The 14,291-nt window shown below is 38.2% G+C and overlaps 1 protein-coding gene and 1 long non-coding RNA gene across 4 annotated transcripts in view; both read right to left on the minus strand.

Moving 5' to 3' along the window:
* The window catches only part of spock1 (SPARC (osteonectin), cwcv and kazal like domains proteoglycan 1), a 104,302-nt gene that overhangs the window by 37,810 nt on the left and 52,201 nt on the right, over window positions 1-14,291 (minus strand). For all 3 annotated transcript variants that reach the window (XM_040016118.1, XM_040016116.1, XM_040016117.1), the window contains 2 exons: window positions 12,678-12,723; window positions 2,246-2,326 (listed from right to left, as the gene is read on the minus strand). In XM_040016118.1, coding sequence (XP_039872052.1) covers window positions 2,246-2,326; window positions 12,678-12,723 — 127 coding nt within the window. The remainder of the gene's footprint in view (window positions 1-2,245; window positions 2,327-12,677; window positions 12,724-14,291) is intronic.
* LOC120724136 lies at window positions 9,058-11,465 on the minus strand. Its single transcript, XR_005693860.1, has 2 exons — window positions 11,267-11,465; window positions 9,058-10,982 (listed from the first exon to the last, which is right to left on the minus strand). It is a non-coding gene; the product is annotated as an uncharacterized LOC120724136 (long non-coding RNA).

The following is a 14,291-nucleotide window of genomic DNA, read 5'->3' on the forward strand; positions in this document are numbered from 1 at the left end:
CAATAGTCAGGGATTCATCCTCTGGGGACCATCATGTTTGTCACAATCTTTTTCCAATCTAGTGTCAAAATTTATTTTAATGTATTTTGTTTTTTAAATATTTTAGTATGAAACCTGTGATGAACAAGCATTTGCATTTATTTTGAAGCCCTGCATCATTACACAGTTTTGTAAAATGCAGTCTGTAATTTCCTTGCTCCTTTTCTTCAAAGCAATGCAAGGAAGAAAGAAAGAAATATTATAGACATTACACCTGTGGGCACCAGATGCTTGAATGGCAAGGAGCTATTCAGGAGGGGAAGTTTTTCATTTTATTCATTCTAGAATTCTTTTTTAAAAAAGGAAAAACCTTTTTTTTAATGCTTGTACAATGTCAAGTGGTCTCCTTTCTTCTTCTTTAAGAAGATCCCCAAGGCACTTAACTGGCCATGTGTTGCTGCCAGACAAGTAGCTTGTGTCAGCTTGACCTTTAGTCAATTTCAGGAGAGGTCACAATGAAAGACCACAAGCTTGACTTACAGTGTGATTTTTGGCTCATTGACACACTGTGATCTCGTCCTTTTTTTTTTTCTGTACACACACACACACACACACGCACACACACACACACACACACACACACACACACAAACATGCACACATGCACAGAGGACAGATCTGACCTCTTGCCTCACACTTCAGTGTCAGAGATAATTAAATGTTTCTGCACTGTCCTAGACTGTGGCATTCATTAATCTGAAGCTGAAGTGTGTGTTTGTGTGCACGTGTGTGTGCAAGCATGGATAATCTCACACAGATATAGCCCAGTTTTTCCCCTGCTTTTATCTCGTCTCCTCTCCTGTTATTAGTAACTAATCTCACCATCTTATTATTGTTCCTAGAAAAAATTACACAAACAGCAGTTAAAATAGCCAAATAACGTGTCCTTTATATCAACTTTGCATAAAGTGCGTAAATCAAATAAATATTGTGCTCCATTTAAATGGGAAATCCGTGAAGTTTATTTCCCAATAGTCCACACAGGGTCAGCACCAGTGAATCACTTTACTTTACTCTGTTACTGAGTTTTTTGGGTCCTACAACTCACAGCCATGATCATTCTGTTTTGAAGCTAATGTATAGCCAATCAAAAGCATGTTTTAGGATACGCAGCACTGCATTGTTATACAGTGACACTGCTTTCATCATCAAGATGACATCAAACACAAAAGAGCCTGTAAATAACTAAAAATAACCAGACGTCCAGATGCATCTGTGAAAATGTACTGAAAATGTATCCAGGGTTTCGCAACATCACAGGTCTTTTTCGTAGAAAGTGCGGATTACTATGTGTTACCGTGTTATTTATCTCGTACTGAATTACAGATAAAAATATGTGTAACTGGATAACAACTCTGTCATTTAAGGTGCACTGTGCATCTTTGGTAGCACAACAAATCCTCCACACAGCGTAACAAGCACTCTCAGGGGATGGTCATTACAACTTGCTCCCCTGGTGCATGCTCTTGAAATGATTCTGTGAGTTTCGTGGTTATGCCTTGTCAATACCTTCTGGCGAGTGGACATAGGAGCACTTCTTATATTATTTAACAAACTGACCTTGTGTTTTGCACAATTATTTTATTCACAATCTACTGTGGTGGTGCACAGAGGAAAAACTGCAAAAATTGCATCCAACGTATTAAAGATCTAACTGCATGTTAGTACTGAAGACAAACCTTGAAATTACTATTCGTTAGGAAAGAGGCTAGGCTTGATCATTCTGTGTGAATATGCAGTGATCCATCTAGTTCAGATGAAGCAATTAGCTTTATTTATCTTTTATTTACCACCATGGCATCTTTGTAATCAAGCTGAACAGGGCTGGGGAACTAAATTAATTAAACACTTTTGCATTATATCCGATGTTATTCATAAACTTCAGCAGACACATCAGACCAGTTTAAGCTCAATGTAAAGTAATGCCACAGTCTATTGTCTAAATCAGTGCCTGTCCACAAAGCACCTTATAATCTGTGATCAGTCTGTATAGCTATATGAGAAGCAACATCATTCTAACCTAATAATACATACACAGCAAGTCAGCTAAATCCGAATAGGCAAATGAACTCTATCTACAAGGACAGGATCGTTATGGTATCAACCAAGTATGAGCTACAAGTAGCTCAGAGTACCTGGAGCAATAGAAAAACATATATTACCATGGATTTAAATAGAAACTAAACAAACTAAAATAAGAACTCACCATCCTGTACTGTCTTTTTGGCCGAGCTGGAGTGGGCTTTAGTTCTTGGGTCTCCATATCGGCCAGGTTCAGCCACTTGCTCTGAATGAAAAAATCATAAACATAAGACAAATTCATTAGAGAATGCGTTTGCATGGTTAAAGTAATAGTTTACCATATTCTTTAGCCACTTCTTTATTGCCTTGGTGGTATGTTTTGGGTCACTGTTGTGCTTGAAAATCCATCCATGACCAATCGTCAGTGTTCTGGCTAAGGGAAAGAGGTTCTCGTCCATAATATTACAGTACACAGCCCCATCCTTGAACCAAAAAAGCCTCAAAGCACAATGTTTCCATCTCCGTGATATGACCTAAAGAACCGCATCCCCACAATGGTGTTCTCGAGGTCACACACAGGAAGAGAAATTATCTCTTCCCCCAAAGATGCCTTGTGGAGTTGATGCCAGATATCTCAGTTTTGGTTTCAACAGCACCTTCTCCCACGTTTACTGGCAAACTGGTTGATATTCTATCTCTCTTCATTTAAATTAAACTACCATAAAATCAGAGACACTTCGTTTCTTTTTAAGTGAGAAAACGTAATTATTCAGAAGGAGATCAAATAATTATTTTCCCCACTATAATGTAATTCCCTCCATCTCCAGTTCTGTACTTAATAGACAAACATGTCAAACTCTCAGAAAGAAGGCAAAAGCGACTGTGTGCCAATATTTTACACCCCTACTTTGTGTTTTAGCTTAATCAATTTACAACCTGACCAGAAGTATTTCCTCACATAATGCCTCTTAATCACCAGAAATACATTATAGACTCCATTGGCAAATTTGGCAGGGAGGCAAAGTGACAGAATTCTTCTCATTATAAAAGAGTAATTGCTACACTATTCTCGCTCTTACACACTCACAGCACTACAACATCCCATATGGAAGGAAGCCAGTGGCGGCACTACCTCAGGGAGGAAGCAGAGCAGCCAAACACTGAGGTACAGGGAGTTTGTCATGTCTGTCTGTAGGCTGTGACATTAACACCCAGAAATGATTAACTCTCCGAACTCATCCATCTCCAGTATTTATTAGCGAGCAAGACTTTTGAGTGGGGACTGACCACGAAGTGTATTTAATGATCAGGAAAGAGGGTGTGGGTGTTTGTGTGTGTGTGCAAAACTTAGTCCAACTTTTGTCAATATGCCCTCTGTTCATTATTCCTCCCTTCTCTCCCTTTTGCCAGACTTTCTCTCCTCCTCATTATGGGAAAACTTTCTTATCTCTGAGTTATCCTCTCTGCAGGCACTCTCTCTCAAGTGTTCTCTGTAGGCCTCATGTCTATATATCTTTTGTATCCTCCCCTGCCTTCTTCCCTCCCGATACTCCCCGATGCCACTGTCACTTTTGCGTGCTGCCGTTTGGCTCGAGGGCTCCTGCTATGATCGCTTGCAACAACTGCCTGCTCATATCCTCTGAAGTTTATTTATCCTATAATTTACAATTATCATCAGAGTCTCTAGTGGCCACGGGGCAAGAAGGGCAGAATCAAAACAACAACACACCCATTCACTCGACTCTCTGTCTGCCTGATCTACTACTGAGCGCATCTCTCCTTGAAAACAGCTTGTTCAGCACCGTTCAAATAACTGCAGTTCACTTTATTTTGTTGTTGATTTTGGTGGCGGGGGGCAGTAATAATTCACTCCACTCGGTGTGGTCTGCTGACATTTGTCCTTTTTTAATCACTGCTTTAGCGCCTTCCATACCTTTACGTCTTTCCATCTCAGCTGCACAGATATTTAATTGCTTTGTTGTTATGATTGGCTTTGTCTCTTCATTGAATTAACAATACCCTCGGTGTGACTGTGTGTATTTACTACCTCTGCATCTCAGCAGGCTCTAGGTATCATTGATTACCTCCACTGTGTGCGTATTTGACTGGTTAATTTGCTGTGTATGCCTCAAATCAGTGTAGCATGTATGTGTGCTTTTTTGTTGATAATCCCTTTTATGTGCCGAGGCTCAACACGGCGAGAGCTCACTCCTCTGAAAGAGCGAGATAAGGGCTGAGCTGAGGGTCGTGGATATTGAGTCATTTTTTATGATGTGGCCAACAAGCCATTAAAATCAGAGCGGTAAACAATGTTTAAAGAACGCCTGGTGAGCGAGCAACAAACCCTTAGCACATTACACCGAAATGAGATATTTGTTCTTGCTCCAGCACACACTCCATTTCATACACAGAGCTGAGGTGCTGACTGTTTGTTGTCCTATATGTCTCTTATCAGTTTCCCTCTTTCTAATTCTTTTAGCTCCTCCAGGCGCAGATCAAAGGCGGGTTTATGAGTACGTATTAAGAGGCAGTGACAGAGTTACAGAAGATTAAAGATGGACCAATGAGAAATGGGAACTGACAGACAGAATATCTTCAGAGAGACTGCGACTTAGTGAATTGGAGAAAGAGCTGATGAAATATATAACAACGACGAACACTCTGCTGGGAAAACGCAGTGTCATGTCTAATCAGGCCGATTGGCAATTTGGAAGCTCCAGATTTTCAAGGCTTTGTTTGCCGCTGGTACTGCCAAACCCGAGTGCTTCGCAAACGACTTTGGGTTCTGCTGCCAAAACGGTCCCCATAGCAACCACTAATTCATTATGTAAACTAATAAGAATAGACAAGTAGCAAACACCTGAAAATTGACAACTTGAATTGTATTGTTTTTTTCTGCGCTTGTATTGCATCCTCTAGTTGTATCTCGGTGCCAGTTTGACTCTCTCGTGCTCCTCTGGACTGGCTGTGATAATGAGGCCCTGTCTGGCATTTGTAATCTTCCCTTTGACTCCCCTCTCTGGATAATGCATTGCAATAACAAGCTCACAAATCTGTTGGGCAAGCCCATATGGAGGAAGCCAGATTCAAATAACCAGAATACTGTTTCTACCATTGGTCTCGCTGACAGCACATCCGTTATCTTCTGCCAAGGACTCTTCCTCCTCTCCTCTCATCTCTCTGTCTGTCTACTTGGGCTGAAAAGCCTGTTAAGCACAACTCTCCAACCATTACTGATGGGACTGAAATTAATGCACATGTAGAAAGTTATAAATAATAATTCAGTCTGACTTTGGAAGAAGTCTAAGCTGCCCTGGAGGACATATAGCATTCAGGTTTAACTGGATGGATTCTGAAGACCAGGCAGTAATATGTAATAAGTTGAAACATGGTACACGGGGTTAAGTGTGTTACAACAAGGCGAGAGAATGTTGAGACACTGGTTAGTACAATGTTTCAGTAAAAGAAATAAAACACATGCCTAAATTAATGTAAATACAAAAACGTGTGATCCATATTTGAGACTCTCTAACAGAATGTATTTTTTCTACAAAATTAATTAATTTAAACTACAAAATTAAATGTAAATGTCAGGACATGGCTGATATTTTAACCACTGTAGTAGGCTGTCACTCTTTTTCCAGGTCACTGCAGTCATGCTTGAAAAGTAAAAACAATAATTAAAGTGTATGCATGTCTTCCAGCTTGTCTCTGACTTCATATGCCTCTGTACTGTCACCGTTGGTGCAAAAAAAATAAAAAGTACTTTCTTTTTTTTTTAAACCAAACTCACATTCTTTATGAGATGGAATTTTCTCAGCTGTAAATTAATGTTTCTGAATGCAATGCTACAAATATTCTGCAGCTATGGCTGAGGAGATAGAGCAGGTTGCCTATCACTTTGAAGGCTGGTGGTTCAACCTATAGTATGCATGTTGCCCCAGATGCATTTATCAGTGTGAGTGTGTGCAAATATTCAGTTAAAAGCACTGAGGCATAGAAACTTAGCACTTGTGTAAATAAGTGAACGAGGCCTGTAGTGACAAAACACTGAGTGGCTCAAACACAGTATGAAAGCATTATAGAAGCGTGAGTCTATTTACCTTTCTGATAACCGATTAACTGTGCTAGTAATTACAAACCCATGCTTCGGGTTCGTACCTGTCAAAATAAAACATCAATTCAAACTATTTTTCTTAACAAAAGAAGCAAATTAACCAAAATAATAACAATAAAAATATTACTTTTTGACACAATCTTTGTTAAAACTCTGGAAAGAGAAACTTTAGTTGAGAATATTTTGAATAGTTATTTTTGTAGTTTTAATAACATGAGCTTTGGCTTCTGTGGTAAAACATTTATCTTGTTTCATATTCAGTAACCTCTGCCTGATTGTTCCTGGGCCATTTTGGGGTCGTTCTGGCACGCTATGAAACATAAGCCCTGATGTGAGTACAGCAGATGTCTATGTAATCCACCTACAGGATGAGCTGAGCTGTCTGGGACTCAGGCCAGTGTAACCCACACAACCCTACCTCCTCAGAGGGCTGTAGAATTTTGTATTAAGTGCAACATGTAAAGAGGCAGTTTTTAACAGTTTTTAACCATCCATGACTAGAAAACAGGCAGGTCAACGAACTGTCACCATGGAAACAAGTTCATGCACAGCAAAATATCTGGGCACATGGACGAGGGAGACTGAAGGGTTGTAGCATTTAATTGCTGTGTGGGATTTTTCCAAATTTTGCTTTTTAAAGACACATTTAATTGCAAACTTAATTCCTCTCTTTGTGTATCACGCTACGTGCATTTTGATCAAGAACATTATTTGTTTTGCAAATTCAAATTTGCATTTCTCATTTACTTTTCTAAGCACTATTTTAATAAAATTTTTATCATAATTATTTATTTTACTTGTTAGCAACTCAACATTATCTGTTAAAAAATAATTAAAAATTAATGAAGTACTAACAAGCAGGAGGGGTGTTCTGTTGGTGAGTTATTCTTTTTTTTAACAATTTCATTTAAAGAATAAAATAAACTGATAAAACACGAGCACGAATAGTCATGACTACAAGAGCACATGCACAAAAATATAAGAATAGCAACCAAATTCTTTAAAAAATTAATTAAAGGTGCATGAATAAAGCAACCAATGAACTCTCACAGGCTTTAACTGCATGTGTGCGTGTATTTACGGCACTGTGGCATGTTGATTAACAGTAACCCATTGTTCAATATTATGTAATTTCCATGTGATGAACTCAATACGTCAGAAATAATAGAAAACTGTGTAGAAACAATGAGCAGATACACAGGGCTGTGAAGTGAAAAGGATGGAAGAAAAAGGAAATTATCTTGAAAATATGAAAGAGAACAAATAAAATTGAAGGGACAAAACAAAATGAGGGTAATGTTTAAAGAAAAGGCAGTGAATTAGAATTCAACTGCTTTAGTAAATTGCCTAAAACTTAACCTAAAGTTAAATAGTTAAGTTTGTGACTACTTTAGTCTTTTAGAAAAATGACTTGTGAGATCTGAGGAGGTGAATGTTTATTTTTAGCTATAGGATACCAACATCTATATGATCTAGCCAATATACAAATGGGTTTATACAATACATAACAGGTTAAAAAAAAATCAAAAAATATTTCCAATTTTGCAGCGTTAGAACCTCCAGTGAGGAACTAAACACATGCAAACAACAGATTTGGAGCTTGAAACGAGTTTGATTTAAGAAATTGTTTGCTGAAATTAAGTGCAAAGAAGTGCATAAAATCTCCTTGTAACTGCTTAAATGATAGATAAACTTGAAAAAGTGCAACTGTAAACTATTCCAGTACTGCTCTATGTGTGGGGAAGTGTTTTAAGCCAATCGTACATCTTTTATAGAAAATTATAGGTGAACACGGCAACCTGCTAGGGACCAAAGCAATCTCAAAAGGTTTTTAGTGCAGCCCTGTATATTTCTTTGCAGTGAATTTCACTGCAAATCAACTGCCAGCAACCACTTTGCAGTTAGTTGGAGAATAGACATTTTTCTCTTGTTGCCTTTGGTTGTCAAGGAGTCACTCACTGGTCTCTAGGCTTGTGTCACTGTATCCTTAATTGGACACAGTTTTTTGGGGGGATATGTAAAGAAGCCAAAACAGTTCATCCATGACTAGAAATCAGGCAGATCAATGAACTGTCACCATGGAAACAAGTTAATGTACTGCCGATCTGAGCATATGTAAGATGGACCCAGGAAGCATTGTGGGATTTTAATGTTTCAGTTTCAGCAGTTTTTTTAACTGCCCAAAAATAAATAAATACAACTGCCAATGTGAGGCTGGTACAACTGATCTTTGATAGGAGGAGAGCATTGTCTTGTATTGTGTGACTACAGCACTAGCAAAGGCACACTAACAGCAAAACACAACGAAAATCATACCATCACTGGATAGGAAAAAAGGAAGAAAATACTACTGTCAACAAATACGCGAACAGCTACAGGAAATCATGACTACATGCAAAATCTATCAACAATGCAGTCCCATCCTAATTCTAGTAACTGATTTTAATGTTTTTGAAATCTTTTGAACTCAAAAACATTTAGCCTTAAAACTACTCATCTGTGGGAACTCAGTAGGCACGACATGTCTGGAAAACAGATTTAGCACCAGTGGATTTGATCACTCAGCATTACAAACAAGCCATTTGTGATAACACTAATTTCATCCATGCTACCCATGCTACAAAGGTGAACATTAATTGCAGAGTGATTCATCAGGGACTGGATTTTCCCCCAATCAACCTTTCTGCTGCTGATTAGTCTCCAAGGACGACCTGGGATTCATTAGTCAAAGTGAAACCTGCAGGTGCACGGTATTGTTTTTTCTGTACTGACCTCCAATCAAGTGCTGTGGTCGCACATGTCATTTCAGTATCATTAGCGATCTGACCACACACATTACATTATATAAGATTTAATCATTTTGTACTTTTTCTTTTTTGCAGTGGTTCCTCACATTCACTCTGTGTTACCTAGAATCTTTATTGTCTACCTTTCAGTTTAGGCAACTTTAATTCCTCATTTTAAAACTTAAAGGAAAACTAAAATCCTCTGAATACTAAAAATTGTAGATAGTTGAGGAGTCAGTTTTGCTTAGATCATGAGTCATTCACATACAATACTCTGATTTGGTTCAAAGGTGAAGTTTACAGTAAGGAATGAAATGCCTGCAGTATCAGCTGGGTGAAAACTGGACCGACTGAAGAAGCACGTGATAACAGCAAATATTCCCAAAAGAGGACCAGATTGTTAGATTGATTCCTCATACTTATTTGGTGCCTAATCATTTAGCCATCCATTACTCCCAGCTGAGCTGTTTGTGTGGGAGTAACTGCAGAGTGCAGTTTGAAGGAGTGCAGAAAGGGCAGGCTGTTTCGAGCTCTGCAGCAGGGGAGCAGTCATGTTGCAGCTGATGTGCAGCGCTGCAGGAGAAATGATATGGCACAAAAAAGTATGTGCAGTATTTAATTGGCATGAATATGACCTGCGCTTCAGCTGCACCCAATGAGTCTCCAGATAAATGCACAGATGTCACATTGCTGTGTTGAACCAGAATGACTCACATGCATGGAGTGGACAGTTTGATGTTAGTGGTCTCATCAAGGAGCACTTTCGAAACAAAATGTAACAAATGGTAAAAGACAAATGATGTAATCAGTGAACTTTACTGACTCTTGTTGCAATTAAAGGAAAACTACACCTTGGGGTTTTTTTGTTTTGTTTTTTTCAATCTCTCTTTTGGTTCTAGTATGTCCCTGTTGGTTAAATTTAAACGAATGGCTGGACATATAAAAATTAAAACCCCTGGTATAATTACCAGGAGCCAAATGCTAGCAAGTAAAGAGTAACACCTCGCTTGAGTGTACATGCGTAACCACACAGATGCTGAATGTCTTTAGTTTGCCAGTGCAGTAAGTGTTCTTTCTCTTCGGGTTTACTCTGTCAGCACCAATGGAATGAGAAATGAAGCACTCTTGTGTTTATTGTGTTTGGTCTCCGGCCTAATTTGGTGAAAGATGTTGCAAATAATATACAGCTGACAACATCAATATTGAATCCTATGAGAGGTTAAATCAAACCAGTGCCTCCAGGTATAGAAAGAAATGTGACACAGATGTTGTGGCACTACAGTACCTTTTTTTGGCCAAGTATATAATTCTTTTAGCACCTAAATCTGGCCTCACTCCTTCTGGATTTTGGCACAAAGAATAATATCCATAATGCAGCAAGCACTGAGTCCCTAGTTAAGAGAATGAAGCTCTGTTTACCTTTTGTTTTTACTTATCTCTGAGAAACTAGAGTATCACCAAAATTTGATGCACTGAGGCAAGGCTGTTCTCATTAGGCTCAGTATCCACGAGGAGCTGGCCCAGATAAACCTGCTCAGCAAGTCTTTCCCTGAAGAGTTGCAGTTACTGTGCTACATATGCAAAACCAAGCCAGCAAAGAACAGAACAAGCTCAGTGGTAGCAAGATTTCTGGTGCGCTGTTCAAAAAGCTGCCGTCCAATTAACCCCCACAAACTGCCTCGGTGTCAGAGTGTGTGTGTGTGTGTCTGCATACGTAAGTAAAGCAAGACTGTGAGTGTGACTGAAAGTGAGTTAGTGTTTGTAATAACTGAGGTTAGTCAAGAGTTACTGGGGGTCTAAGAGCATTACACACTTGACTGTGACTGATAAAGTGGACTTGGCATTATTGCCATACTAGTCCATAAGCAGCACGTACAGTTCAAAAGAAAGAACATTTGGCCAGACACATGCACACAGTCAAAAAACAGCAGAACTACCCTAACTTTAAGAATTAGACACCACTTGCGATGCATTCATGCTAAAATGCTGCAAATCACATTATGGAGACTTGCTGGGTGCTGTGGCTGCACCCAGACTGTGGAACAGCTTACCTCCTCACGTCAGACTCTCCAAAAGCCTAGAAACTTTTAAAACCGCTCTTAAAACTCACCTCTTTTCATTGGCTTTTAGAAAGGTTTAATTTATTTGTTTTATTTATTTTTATTTTATTTTTATCAGCGAGGTGTTACTACGAAATTGTGTTCTATTGTATTTTTATCTGTATTTACTGTACAGCACTTTGGTCAGCCTTGGTTGTTTTTAAATGTGCTCTATAAATAAACTTGACTTGACTTGACTTGACTAGAAGACAAAAGAAAGATGAGTACACATAAACTAAAGGGATTTTTGTCTGCACAATAAGAGTATTACATAAGGGAGATTATTGGGTTGTTGGCAGCAAATCACTCAACAGTGCAACTCAGAGTCCTTCTAGCATATTTACTGAAAAATGCTAAAATACAAAGGTAACATGTAAATGCAATGTGAACATCAAACACAAGTCACACAATAAAGTTTCAGTGACGTAAATTATCTCTTTATAATACTTGACATTTACTAGGTTTTGAACTAGTTCTACTTCTCGATGACCTTCATGACGATGACAATGACGTTTTAATTTCTAATTTATCAAACAATTTATATATTTATTACACTGTCTACATACTGTGTCATGGTTTTATTTTTAATGGTTGCCTCTGGTTTTCTTCATTGCTTCCTCTTCTGTGCATAATCAATGTCTAACTTTCAATTAAAGATTATGATTTAGGTCTTTTACCTACTCTGAGTATCCCGATTTTGGGTCCTTTTATTGGGGTGCTGCTGACAAAACACAGTGTTTAATTTAGTTTATTTTAAAGCTCATCAGATGACAGCAAAGTGGAGCTGTCTGACCACAGCGCCACATTTGATAAAAAAACAAACACAAAAATTCAGCACAAACACCTCATACCAGCTGCAAAGCACGGTGGTGGAGAGGTAATGATTTGGGCTTGTTTTGCTGCTAAAGGACCTGGACACCTTCCAGCCACTAAGTGGACCATGAACTACTCTGTATCCCAAAGTATTCTAGAATCAGATGTGATGCTGTCTGTCTGAGAGCTAAACCTACGCAGGTCCAAATTGGGTCATGCAGCAGGACCGTGATCCCAAGCAGAACAATAAATCTAAAAGATAATGGCTGAAAAATTCCTCTACAATGATGAGAGGGAATAATAACGTTATACAAAAAATGATTATTGGGTAGTTAAAGGTAGGTATTCATAGGTAGTTATGCTGCTACAAGCTGCTGAGTCATGGGTTGGACTGCATAGAATTAAAAACTATGAAAACTCCTTTTGGACATGACTGTATGTGTGCTAAAAGAAGGTTAAATATACTATACCTGCATTTTAGCACAAATATACTCCTTGCAATAGCTTCAATTTGAGGACTATGCGCTTTTTATATCTGTTGAATTTGACAAAATCTGACAAACGTCTTCCAGTACTCCCAGTATTTAATGTTTCTTAGACTTTCTGATTTGCTTACTTGGATTATTAGACACATAATACGGTATACGGTAAAAGGTACAGCATCAGGCATCATTTACTAGTTTAAAAAAAAAGGACTAAGAGCTCAACTTAGCAGTGGAGTTTTCCATTTTTACCCATAGTTTCACATACAGCTTACAGTAATACAAAAATTTATAGTAACACAAAAAAAGCAAAACTCACCTTGATCGAGAGACTTTGCAGGTGCCCAGCTTTTGAAGTAGTCATCCTGAGTGGAAACACAACAGAAGCGATTGGGTTATGAAAAAACTAAACATGTGAAGAGTGGACAGATTATTTTATTGAACGGAAAGTGAACAAACCAAATACTAAATGTCACTACTGAGGAATCCTGTTTCCATTCTTCTCTGTTTTTTTTGTTCGTCTCTTTGTTGATTTCAATAGAAAATATGTATGGTATGAGCTTGTTCGGATAATAAAATAGGGCACAAATGTAAATAGAAACTTGCAGCAGAAACACTCGAGCGTAAAGAAGGTTATATGCTCCAAAGAACAAACAAAGCAGCATAACATTTAACAGCCATTATGAATTAACACTGGTCAAATATGATTTTCATGACTCTATTTGAACAAGTCTTTGTTCACCACAGTTTTGTTTAGAGTTAAAGGGAAAGCTTCATGAACTGAACATATTCAAATAAAAAAAATAACTGGCTTTTTTAATACTATTTGATACATTGGTTGAATTAAGAGCAGATTTCCTGCCTTGTTAGAGACATCTTCTGCTGTGTAGAGCAATTAAAGTAATAAGCCCACTGTGTAGAGTGATGACTTTGTTAGTGTCATGTAATGTGTTTTACGTAAGTAAAGAATAAACAAAGAATGGTCTGACATATAGATGAAAGGAAAAAGTGGTATAAGTGGTGTCCTTTTGGAGTAGCTACTTATAGAAAAAGCAGCAGATTTGCATTTAAAACATCTGATCTGTTAAGCATAAACTGATATTTGTACTTGATTGAACTTTCGTGAACACTTTATGCTTTAACATACACGATAACGGCTTACAACACACTAAAACGTTTGTGTTATTAGGGTTTTAAGGAAATTTTTGGGTTTTTTTTTTATAATTGAAGGTATTTTTCAATTATTTAGATTTACCAACATTTTAGTTTATTATAACAGTTTTATTACCAAGACACCATGTGTGGGTACCTAAAGGAAGAGCTGTAGTTGACCCCTCCTGTCAGATTCAGTTTATATTTAATAATAAAGATAATAATATTACATAACGTACTAATACACACACACACACACATATATGCACGCAGAGGTGTGTAGTGGTGGTGTCTTCTAAATGATTTCCCTGGGTGAACCATATGTGTGTCAGCAGGAAGTGAGCCTGTGTCAGTGACATTTGTGAACCTGCTGGGTCTGAAAACAGGATCTCTATCTCCTGTGTTATTGAGTTATAGGGAGAGCGAGGGAGAGCGAGCATATAAGAGTATAAAAGTGAGAGAGACTAAATTAGTATCAGTAATATGGAACAGTCCAGTGAAAATGGACAGTTGACCCACTCAGTCCTTGTTCTATAAATGACAACCGTCAAAATTTGAGCCAACGCAGAAGTTTGAAATCAGGAGATGAAACCTAATTAGCCTGTCCCTTAGGCGCTTACTTAAATCATGCCCTCACATCATTTTCTTTCATTTATTTTATGTCCACATCTCCTGCTCTGTTTCAGCATTATTAGTGTCTTCACCGTTGAGCAGCTTTCCCGTTCCTTGGACAGTGATACAACCTCAACCACACTGCCAGATGCTGTCTTTCCTCTCTAAA

Source organism: Simochromis diagramma, unplaced genomic scaffold, assembly GCF_900408965.1.
Source record: "Simochromis diagramma unplaced genomic scaffold, fSimDia1.1 OVJJ01000685.1, whole genome shotgun sequence".
Classification (NCBI taxonomy): domain Eukaryota; kingdom Metazoa; phylum Chordata; class Actinopteri; order Cichliformes; family Cichlidae; genus Simochromis; species Simochromis diagramma.